At 44.0% G+C, this 12,580-nt stretch overlaps 1 protein-coding gene across 1 annotated transcript; it reads right to left on the bottom strand.

The window, feature by feature from the left end:
• Positions 1-7,283: 7,283 nt before the first annotated feature.
• On the bottom strand, positions 7,284-8,063 carry O0I10_012983 (uncharacterized protein; the record flags this gene model as incomplete). The annotated part of the gene is made up of 2 exons (XM_058492860.1): positions 7,284-7,329; positions 7,474-8,063. 2 exons carry the CDS (start codon positions 8,061-8,063, stop codon positions 7,284-7,286), a joined length of 636 nt encoding a protein of 211 aa, XP_058336374.1.
• Positions 8,064-12,580: the final 4,517 nt, after the last annotated feature.

The following is a 12,580-nucleotide window of genomic DNA, read 5'->3' as shown; positions in this document are numbered from 1 at the left end:
CTGAGACATTCGCACGTATGCTGATGTATGGATTGATGTAATCTCTCTTTGACCGTAGCTCAGCCAAATCAACTCGGACCAATATAATTGAATCATGGAAATAAATGTCTGGAGCAGGAGCATCGTTCCCATGCAGTGGATCTCGCAACAATGATGATTGGATAAAAGTGGCCGTTAGCTAGCAATACATGCCTGTTCCTAGATGATCCATAAAGTAATTATACATTGACCCTTCCATTCATGCAAACGTAGCTGTGTTACACAACACGACCCTCTGCATCTTTTGCTCTGTCAAGGTCTAGCTACTTTACATTAAACAAAGACCACTTCTCATATAGCATCACGCTTACAAACATAAAGGTGTCTGTATCTCCAAACTTTACAATGAAACGTGCGGTTTTGAATAGAGCAATGGGCTCGGCTTGGCCAACAGCACCTTGTGTGAAAGTTTCACGTTCAATGTCGTAACTAGCCCAAAAAGTATTTTTTTGGTCGTCGTCGAAAGAGGTTGAGCCCCGGATCCAGTTTGGCTGGTAGCGACATTGCGAAATCTGGGATCGCCCACGATGAACTTCATACTTTGACACAAGATTCCTTTGACCCCGACAAGCACGTTGATCTATTAAAGAGCCCACGTTTGATTGTAAAGTTTAGAGATACAGGCGTCTTTATGTTTTTACTATGTTGTAAGCGTGATGCTATATGAGAAGTGGTCTTTGTTTAATGTAAAGTAGTATGACTATAATAGAGCAAAAGATGCAGAAGACGTGTTTGTGTAACTTGAGTCATTCAGCACAGGCGATGCATGATTCTTGTACACTATTTAGGAATAGTTCACAATGCCAGCTAATATACCTAGTCCTCCCATTCACCTTTGTTGTCCAATCCAATGCATACGAATGATTGTCCTGCTCCAGCCCAGCATGCCCATCATTCAACTTTCTTGATCCGATGAGATTTGACTGAAAAATGCTCAAACACAGAAACATCATCCAATATCAGAAGAATCAAATTGGTAAGTTATTTGTAAACTGCCGGCTAATATCCCATTCCTTCCATTCACCTTTGTAGTCCGATCCAATGCATACGAACGATTGTCTTGCTCCAGTCCAGCATGCCCATCATTTGACTTTCATGATTCGAGCTAACCTTGGTAGTAAGGTAATGGCTGTTGTTGGATCATCATTATCATGTAAAGTGTAAAATGGCACACACCCTTCGTGAGGATCATAGCTTTTATTTACGTGTACCTATTGTCTATTACGAGGATGATTATGGGTGGATAGTGTGTGTATAGGGTAATTGAGTGGCCTCAGTGTAATAGCAGTAGGGGATTTAAACTTGGGGGTCGGTAGCTCCATGACTTGAGACAACGCTTCTCTTCTTTTTCTCCCACCTTTCCTTATTCCATTCACGACATCTCGATCAAGGTAATGTATTACAAAAAAGTGCTCTTGTTGGCTGTGTGGTGTTAATGTAGTTCTGAACATGCATTGTCAGGGAGAGTGAGTGTGTCCAAGTGCTGAGGAATGAGCGTGGTTGGTGGTTGGTGGTTGCCATGGCGATACTGTTGCTTCCTTTTGCTCGTTGCTATTCCCGCTCTACGCTTGGTGTCAACAGGTACATTCAGAGTCCAATGTTGCAGCCGAATTGGTTCCATTGACGCGTCAGCTTGTATAGAGGGCAAGTTTGGTTTCAAGACGTTGGCTGGTTTGGCGTTTTGTTTCGGCTCAACTATACTACACCATGGTTTTCGGTTTCCAGTAACCAACAACAACGGGTCTTTGTGTATATGGAAAAGGCAAGTACAATGAAACAAACAATGAAAAGGGTGTTTATTGTGTGTGTGCTAATAATGAATTGAAATAGGTTTCTTTGGTCAGGCAAACGCAACTTGGGGGCATCATCATCATCATCTCGTTGGTTCAAGTCCCAGCCTGTATCAAGTGGCCGCTGCGTCGCTCTGCACTACCCAAGTGTGCTGGAAAAGCTTTCTGGAATGCCGTCCAGGGCTCTATAGGCCTGCTTTTGAGCTGATGGGTCGATGACGGGGACATACTCATGTCACCTACAAATTTATCAACCGTTACTTTTCCATCACTTTGACTCGGTACTCCATGGTGCTTGACCACTTTATCAGTTCGATCCATCATGACAACAATTCCCACGGCCAATTACATATAAACAAGGCTGTTGTCACCAATACTATCATACGCCCTTTCTTTCTTCTTGTACGCACATCATCATCAATGGCCTTTGGTAAGTCTCAAGGATAGTCTTTAGGTAAACTCCAAAATGATGGCACTCATGATGCATTCATCTATTATGTAGCCCACTTTGTTGCTTTACCACTTGGTGCGCTTATTGCTGCCTAATGACATTTGGCTGTGTTCCTCGATGGAGCTTTTGTGGTAGGTATACCGATCATTTATAGACCAAAGGCAACCTCTCAATCTGATGAGAAATTTGGGATTCCTTTGTAGGTGACATAAGTACAAGCAAACATATATCAGCAAAGACGGATTCAAGAAGTCGTTTTGTGGTCACTTTGAGAATGGGCAGCTGGAAAGAAGAGCACGGCAACAGGGTGAAATGAATGCCAAACGCTATGCTATAATTGGTTGCCAAAAGCTTGCAAATGATTTGGACCGCGAAGTGGAAGCAACCAATCTTCTGGGCAAGGTAACCTGCAATAGCAACTACTATGATTCGCGTGTTTTTAGCTCTTAACACCATTTTTCTTTAGCATAATCGGATAGTCTCTTTCAGGATGATGAAGAAGAATCGAGCAATGAGCGTATATCCGTCGGGACAAGGATTAAGCGACAAGCTATACGAACTCACGAGCGTTTCAAGGCCGGTGCCAAATTGAATGCAGCTGAAAGGAAGGATCCCCTTGTTCTCAAAGAATGCGATTGACACCCACGGTATGCATGGAATATTGCCGTTCCAGGCAATTGGCAGACATATGTTTTTCTACTTGACAACCTTGTTGAATGATGCGCTGTACGTCATGTTGGAAATTGGGAAGATCGAAAGGAAGCCTGCATGATCCCATTCTCTTCAACTTGTGTGCTTCTTGATATCGAGTGACGATGAGATCGAGGACTGGTGACGAGTACGAGTGATGAGGGAGGACGAAGACGAGGATGGCGGCAATGTAGCTAGATGAAATAAAGCATTGTTTATTTATTACACGCTTGGACTTTGCTAGCTTGTGGTTTACATACTATTGCTTCGAAGACGGGAATAATAAAGGTGGTTCGGTTATCGTCATGCAAAAAGTATATGGCTTTTGTGATACAATAAGGAGGAGTGGGATGACCTTGAGAAGAGAAAAAGTGAAGTGATCCCTGCATTGAGTTTCAGGATGAGTGACCCATCACTCTATGTTTCACTGTCATCTTCGTGCGCTGCTATGGCTCAGGCACAAAGTCGTCCTCCTGCTTCAACGTCTTTACAACGATATGCAAATGTCATGAGTTCCCCTTCACACAACAAAGTCCAGAATCCATGTCATCTACAAAGTCACCTTTCAAGTGGCAGGTGGATTTATCACTTCGACTCGGTACTCCAAGATGATGCATCATGACCACTTTATCAATTCGATCCATCATGGCAACAATCCCACGACCTACTCACATATAAATAAGGCTGTGGTCACCAACACTATCATACACCCTTTCTTTCTACTTGTCTGCATCGATGGCCTTTGATAAGTCACAAGGATAGTCTTTATGTGGTCGATAAAACGGAACCGATTCACCACGCTTATTCGTAACCCGACTGCATAAAGAAAATGAGCGCTCAGGGAGATTTCTTAGCGTCTTCTCTGTTACAAAACCTGCTTCCATTTCCTTGTGCACCATTAGCAGCATGTCTTACCAACTCGGCAGCTTTATTTTCTACCTCCCAAGTCATCAGCTTCTACGTCTCTAGTCTTTGTATTGTAAGCGCGATGTCGAAATGAGACACGTAGACGTGACATGACATGACGTAGCTCACACTACTGCTTGCTTTAGACGATGCCTCCCCACTCGTGAAGTTGTCGATCGCATGATACTGTCAACACCACACCTTCATCGTCGACATTTCAATGAGTGACGGAAGGGAGCCATGAGATGTGGTAGAATCATTCTATCCGCGCTTTTATTCTCAGATGATAATCATAATAAAACAAAAAAAGAAATCTATCATTGTCTCCTTATATCTTTCTAAACGCAATGGAAAGGTTTTTGATGAAGATGTGGTAGGGTGTTAGGGTGAGGTGGATTTCTACCACATCTCATGGCTCCCTTCCGTCACTCATTGAATTGCCGGTCGTGCCTACGACAATTCGAGGTGACTCCAGGTCGCCAATCGATGTGGTATGATTCTCCGAACGATCAAAAACCGTGGCTAAAATCCCTTGGCTACGCCCATGCTGGTCGACTGGTCGATAATAGTAATCCTCAAACGTAGTACTTGTCAAACTCCAATTCGCATGTTCTTTGACCGCTTGAATAGATGAGCCCTGTGTCACGGCCTTGGTGGATGATGCGGAGCGAATGGAGTGGGGTTTGTGTGTGGTGGTGTCAATGTTTGCTGCCTCCATCACTTCTTGTACCCATGTGGCTATTGTGGCTTCCCTTACACTTCGTGGCTTGCTTGATTCAACGTTTGAAAGGAAAAGCTTTTGATCTTCAGGTAAATGTGCACGTTTTCCCTTCGTTTTTTCCATCCACAACCACAACGATAACACTGGACATATATCATTGTTTGGCATGCGTGCAATCTTGGAAGTCTTTGGCCTGCCTTCTTTAGGGTAACGCACCAAAAGAGTGACACCATGATAAGAGCCATCATTGTTGTACACAAACTCTACGTCCTTCAATAGAATAGCACCAATGTCCGATCGTGGACGCCACATTGTTGCCACACATAATAAGACCACTGTGCGTACTTGCAGCTGTTGTAATGATAAAAGATCGGCTGGTCCCCAAGTGCGAATCACGTCCAAAACCAAATCCACGTTCCATACGGGCTTATCGCCATTCTTCAAATCCAAGTGTTCGACCTTGTGTGCTTTGAGAAAAGCACTCACCAAACGATGCTCGCCAATAGGAGGTCGATGTGGATGTGTTTCTCTGAATACAGATGCGATACCCGAACGTATGCCCATGAGGGTATTTGGTTTCAAGTGCCGATGGGCCATCAAAAAGTTCACCAACTGCTTGGGGTCATAAACCATGCTATCCACTTGAGGTTGTTGTTCATCACACCATTTCTCCCAGCGATTCCAGTGGCTATCATAACGTTGGTGTGTACGTCGACGTTTTGCATTATCAAGATAAATGGCTGCTTCTTCCGTTAACCCATCTGCCTTCCTCTTGTTGTTGATAATTTCCATGCGACGAGAGAAAGATTGCGTCTGACTTGAAACACCATTGGCCTCGTTGTTGTTAATGCTGTCACCATCGGCCACCAGTATTGAGTTGGCCAATTCGGTGTCACCATCACCGCTTGCTTCACTCGCTGTTGCCGTAAGTATCGTATCACTGCTGGAATCAACCTCCAAGGGGGATGGAGATATAGACCCTTCTTCGGCCAAACTTGTTTGAAAGCATCGATGGCTTGAGCTTTCTTGTCCGGTTGCCAACTCCAAAACCTCGGTAGGCGTGCATTCTCTGATGATGCAAACGCATCGATCTTCATCTTGCCCCAAGCCTTGGTCACGTGGTTGAAGAATCTGCGAGGAAGAGTGTACTCGTACACTGGTTTCTTGATGCGACTCAACTTGTCGGCCACCTTGTTCTCCACACCCGCTATGTGTTGATACTTGATGTGGATATTGTATTTGAGGCAAAGCTCGTGTATGTCCAAAGCCAAATCTTGCAGGATTGGTGATGCTGTACCTCCAGCCTTGCTGCTGTATTTCAGGGCTGTCACATTGTCCGTGTACAAATGGAAAATGGAGTTCGGATTCTTGGGAGCTATTGCTTGCAATGCAAATAGGATAGTCTTCAATTCTCGTGCATTGATTGATAAGCCCTTGTCTTGTTGGTTCCAAAAGCCGTACAGATCTCCCTTGTTGCTTGTGATCCCCCAACCAGTATCTGATGCATCGGTATAAATCGTTACTGTAGGATTCTCCATATCCTTTTGCTGCATTGGTAAACCATTCCTCACGCTTGCCATTTTCTGCCACCACATCAGCTCTTTTTTGGCTTGTAAGGATAACGGACAAGAGGCTTCCCAATGTTGATTCGTCATCTGAAGTGCCTTCGAAAGATCCCTTTGAAGGTATCGGACGTGCAGCAATGCATCGCCTATTGCTGGGATCATCGAGGTAATCTTCCCCAACATCCCTGCGATCCATCGGCATGTGCGTGTTTTTTGCATTGCTTGCTTGATTCTGGTAAGAAGCTTGGCCATCTTGTCTTTGGGCACACTTATCATCATGGTTGATGTATTGAAAGTGAAACCCAGGTAGTCTTGTATGTGTGAAGGTGTGAGGCAGCTCTTCTTCCAGTTGATTATAAACCCCAGCTCCGACAATTGACGAATCACCTTGGCCATGGTCTTGTGCATGTCTGTTTTTGACTTGGTGAGCAAACATACGTCGTCCAAATAGTATACAAGTCGAATACCTTGTCGTCTCAATCCTTCCACCGCATGACGCATTAGTTTCGAAAAAACTCTCGGTGCCACACTCAAGCCAAAGGGTAGAGACCGGTATTGGTACACTGTGTCTCGATGCCTGAACGAAAGATAACGCCTCGATTCCTCGTGAATAGGTACCACCACGTAAGCGTCTTTCAGATCCAATTTCGTCATCCAATCGTCCTTCTCGATTAAATCCCTCAAGGCTGGGACCCCTTCCATCTTGAAGTGATTGCATTGTATGAATTGGTTGATGCGTTTGCAATCCAATATGGGACGAATCTTGTTGGGCTCTTTGATCGTAAAGAAGTTTGAAAGGAACCTGTCGTCTTGGGTGGGTGATTTCTCGATCACCTTGGAGTTGAGAAAAGTTGCAACCGCTTGATCCACATGGGTCTGATCCTCTGGTGACAATTGGATTTGATGAGCTTTCCATGGAATCGGTTGTTTGTGAAACTGTAACCGATAGCCTTCTTGTACCACTGTCCGTGCCCATTTGTGCCACGTGTGCTTGTGCCATGCTGTTGCAAACCTTGACAATCTCCCCCCCGGATGTATCCCATCCTCTGGAATATGATAATGTTGGCCATCCTTCATTGGCATTGGTATCCCAACATGGTGGTGGGGTTGTTGTGGCTCTTTCATTGGTTGGTGGATTGGTCGGGATCGGTGTTGGAGTCCTTGGGTCTGGAGGGATGGTGATGGTTTCTCCCGAAAAAAGATTTTCTCGCACCCCTGTAGAAAGGCTTGCCTCGATTGTTGTTGAATCCTTGTCGAGATCCCTAAGGTCTATATCCACCTGAGGCTTTTCTTTCAATTGACTCTTGATACCTTGCATCGAATATCTCTTTGACAGCTTTTGGAGAGAAGGCCAAGTCTTTTTCTTCGTCTTCTTCGACGTCAATGTAGCGAACTGCTGTTGGTAATCGAAGAGTTTTTCGAATAGTTTCCTTTGTTTCAGCGTCAATGGTCTTTCCACTGCCAAAGGCATAGACGGCAAGTCGTCTCGATCTTTCAAGGATGTTGACCAAGTACTCTTCATCGCTTGGGTCACCTCCTCTGTTGATGATAAAATGGAGGTCCTCGTAGATCTCGGTTGCAGCTCGAGCTGCTTGTCGAAGCTTGTCTGCATCCTTGTATCTTGCTTGGATGGCTGTATGGACGTCAATGCTTCGTCTTTTGAGTTCAGGGATGAATTCCTTGTTGATGGCACCTGATTGTGTCCATTTTCCTCCTGTGTACGACTTGATGTCCTTTGTGAATCGCTTAAGATTCTTCTCCATGGTGGTCTTGGAAGTGGTTTCCAAATCTTGGAATATGGCTTCTGGTAACTCTGTATCTTCTTCATCTTGGAGTTTGATACGTCTTGCGAGTTCCAAGAGCTCTTGGATTTGTTCGGTTGACAATTCATTGATATCCATGAATATCCACGACTGCGCGGCTTAGAAAGATATAAGGAGACAATGATAGATTTCTTTTTTTGTTTTATTATGATTATCATCTGAGAATAAAAGCGCGGATAGAATGATTCTACCACATCGATTGGCGACCTGGAGTCACCTCGAATTGTCGTAGGCACGACCGGCAATGCCTTTTTCACCGCCGTCCCTTGTCCTCGACCGCAACTCCAAACATGGACAACACAACACCATCATCACCATCCATCATCCATCATCATCATCATCGTCATCATTGTTGCTGTTTTCAGTTGCAAATCCACATCCATCACATCCAAGAGTAGAGCGTTATGAGCCCTATTCACACCTTGTTGCCACTCTACCCGGCATCTGATCCTCGAACAAGTCATACGCGTGAACATGGATGCGAGGAAAGGGGGTTTCATTGGTATCGACCATGCTACAAGCACAAACAGCTACCGTCCATGTTCGAGATGAAATTGCGGCATCAACGTTGGAAGAAGGCTTGGTAAGAGGGGGAGAGGATTCAATAGCGTGTGTGTACAGAGATTGATTGTAGTGTTGGATTACAGGTGACGGACATACTTCCATCACTCTACATACTCAGTACTCCAAGATGCTTGACCACTTTATCAGTTTGATCCATCATGACAACAATCCCACGCCCACTCACATATAAATAAGGCTGTGGTCACCAACACTATCATACGCCCTTTCTTTCTACTGCTTGTATTCATATCTTCATCAATGGCCTTTGGTAAGTCTCAAGGATAGTCTTCGGGTGATCCCCAAAATGAGGGTACTCATGATGCATTCATCTATTATGTAGCCCACATCATTGCTTTTCCACTTGGCGTGTTCATCGTGGCCTAATGGCGTTTGACTGTGTTCCTTGATGGACCCTTTGTGGTATGTGTATTTGTAGGCAAAAGGCAACCTCTCAATCTAATAGGGAATTGGGACTTCTTTGTAGGTGACATAAGTACATGCGTATAAATAGCTCTTTGCAAGGATAGTTCGCTTCTCAAGAACAACGTCATCTTCACGAAGGATATCCATATGACCATATTGAAACCACAATGATCGATCAGGGCGGCTGGATACCAATGCTTACAATGGAGCAGCACCATGCCGCCGGATATGCTCCACGGCTTCCTAGGACCGATCTTCGTGGATAATATTCTAGTTAGCCGTAAATTCAGAAGTATGCTCACCAAGAACTTCAGACATGTTCCTTATTCCACATTCAAATTTGAATAAATATATCTCAATCATTTGCTTACCATCATTACCATTAACATTCAATCATTTGCTCCATTTATAAAAAGTAATCCATCACGAGAACTATCGAATACGATGATCATTTAGTAATGGGTTGATAAGAAGCACCGTGGGCCGGTTGATTGCTAATTAGGATATGGCATGCTATACATTTACAGTTTCTACGTATGTATGTGCCGGATACCAACTGTCATTGACTCCAAGCAAGATTCTTTGCTACGCCCCAGGAAGTGACAATATGATCCCACGCGCCATTGACAGTAATTGATATATATAACTCATTCACAGCGATCATACCTACATCCTCCTCATCCATCGATGCAACAACGTTATTCATAGCTGTCGTGGAAACAGAATAGAAATGTTGCCATGACAAAATTTCAATTCGTTGGATCATGACTACCGCATTCAACCAGTACATAGCCTATCTCCAGGTAATTCCAACCATGTGAGTGCGTTGTACATTGATCAGCATCACCAGCATGCATTTGAGACAACGAGAAAGGCATCCTTTCGTTGCTTAAGAGACACGTTTTGCATTATGTATTCTTTGCTGTAGCGTGATTTCAAGCATCGGTCCCTTTGAGGTATATCCAATATCTTTTGTAATCATAACCTTATCCCATATACATATAAATGTCACCACAACACAAAATAAAGAACCATACGTTGAATTCACATTATCCGATACGGACGATTGCTTTTGGCTTTGTATAGTCGCGTCCCTCTTACGACATGTGCCTCTATGTTTTACATATGCTGTAAGCGTGATGCTATATGCAAGGTGATCTTTGCTGATTGTCGATCGCCTCACTCATATTAGAAGCCAATGGACTTGTTTCTGTAACTAGCCGAGAGGGCGAAGTCGATCCTATTGGTGGAGCGTGCATGATGGATATTTTCCCCTTATACCTCTATATATGTTCCGCCTGTGGTAGCCTGTATGGGATGGTTCGTTCTTATAAAAAGTTGCATGAGATAGCGTTTGCCTGAAAGTGGACGTGGATAAGCATTCATGTACTCGTGCCTCATAGTATCAGACGCAGCCCACTCTTTCTCGATCATAACGAGTTTATAAGCTACAATGAACCATGTTTATGTAACAATCGAATTTATTGCGTTTGAAAATTGACACTGCCTTTTGTCTAATGACAAAGGAACAAAAGCATCTCGGTAGGATGGCGTAAATGACACAGACCCGCTTTCCCACATTCAAATTTCTCTCACTTCTTTCAATCCAGAAACCAACCCAGAGTGATCCTCATCTTACACGTATAGCTGATAATACAATATTGAATCCAATTTTCATTTAATAAGATGGTCTAAGAATAGCACATGGTAGTGTGGATGGTTTTTATATAGCAAGCATGATAAAGCAAATTGAATAAGATACGAGTGAATTACATAGAGTGAACGGGGATCATTGTGCCATTGTATTCTTGGTTGCTGCCGCTATAGCCAAACCTTTCATCCATGATTACAAAGTTGCTGCTACATGCCTTGATTCGAGCGCTCCAATATCGCTCATGGATGAAAAACACCACCCGTCAAAGACATGAACCCTTTCACCAATTCCATCTAATCCATCATGATCCTCAGCCGTATCCACGCGATATGATCCATAGTTTCTGCAGGCAATGTACCTTCAGAGCAACATTCCAGGGTTTCTCGTCATTGCAAATCCAATTTGTTGGTTGAAAAGAGTCATGTGATCGCTTCTGATATGCTTCTTTTTCCATCCGGTTGTTGGCCTATCTCTTCCTTCATCATGTTCCATCGCAGCTCAACCAGAAGATTCCTTGTATGGCTGTGTAGTTGATAGCTGATATGGCATCATCCACAGGAATCCATATGTATTCAAACACGTTGCCACACGTAAATAAAGCTGCTTCGATACAGTGGCTGTCTGCTGTTCGCTTGAAAAGGCTGTAAGACACGTTGCTGCAAGTAAAGAACGCTGCTCGAGACAATGATGGAGCCTAGCTAATGAAAACTGCTGGAATAAATGCTGTTACGTTTGATTGTGGTCGACGAGTGTGCAAGAACGTGTGTTGTGTCAAGGGGCTCGTGTGTTGTAGTAGAGTGACAAAAAGGCTGTGTACGCGCCATGGAGTTGCCATTCAGTCAAAGACAATCGGATCAAGACAAGTGTAGGATTGACATGATGGGTTGAAGAAGGTCAATCGTTTGCAGGTGGTAGTCATACTTGAATGGGGCAACAGTTGAGGATGGGAGGAAGAGCAAGATGCGGGAGGAGGAAGAGGTGGAAATTAAATAGGCGGGACACCTCTTGTATAAATGCATGAACACTGTACATCAACCCTTGATATTGAGATTCCCCCCTCTCGAACCTGAAGTTTTCATACAATGTGCTCTGGGACATGCTGATCAACGTTATTCATTTAAAAACCACAGGCTTCATTGTGAAGATTTAAAATGCGGGGCGGCCCAAATGTAGGAGAGGCGATGAACTGCGGGAACGTAAGAGTGGACGGCCCACCGCCCCGAAGTTGCCTGCTTCAAACTTGAAAATTGGTCAGAAGGGTGCTCCGAGCATGTTGATCAACTTTTTTCTAATAAAAACCTCACGCCTCATTTGACCATTTGGAATGGGAGCGTCCAAAAGTTTGAAAGACTGAGACATTCGCAAGGTCTGCGATTCATTAATTTTCATGTTTGCTCTTCCAGCGTAGCTCAGTCAAATCGGCTCGGATCAAGAAACTTGAATGATGGAAATGCTCGGCTGGAGCAGGAGAATCGTTCACATGCATTGGTTTGGGCAACAATGGTGAATGGGAGGAGTGGACTATTAGCTCTCCTATATATGGACTATTGTGAATAGCCATAAAGTATAATCCATCAATCCTTTCAGTCATGCAAAGTAGCTGTGTTACACGAACACGTCCCTCTGCATCTTTTGCTCTGCCAGGGTCTAGCTACTTCACAATGAACAAAGACCACTTCTCATATAGCATCACGCTTACAAACATAAAGGTGCCTGTATCTTCAAACTTTACAATGAAACGTGGGGTTTTTATTAGAGCAATGGACTCGGCTTGGCCAACAGCACCTTGTGTGAAAGTTTCAAGTTCAATGTCGCGATCAGCCCAAAAAATATTTTTTGGTCGTCGAAAAAAGTTTCAAGAGGTCGACCCCTGGATCCAGTTTGGCTGGTGGCGACATTGCGAAATCTGGGATTGGCAAGCTTGATCGTGAAACTTTCACACAAGGTGCTGTTG

The sequence above is a fragment of the Lichtheimia ornata genome (genome assembly GCF_029851405.1).
Source record: "Lichtheimia ornata isolate CBS 291.66 chromosome Unknown scaffold00194, whole genome shotgun sequence".
NCBI lineage: Eukaryota > Fungi > Mucoromycota > Mucoromycetes > Mucorales > Lichtheimiaceae > Lichtheimia > Lichtheimia ornata.
This window is presented reverse-complemented; position numbering and strand designations above follow the sequence as displayed.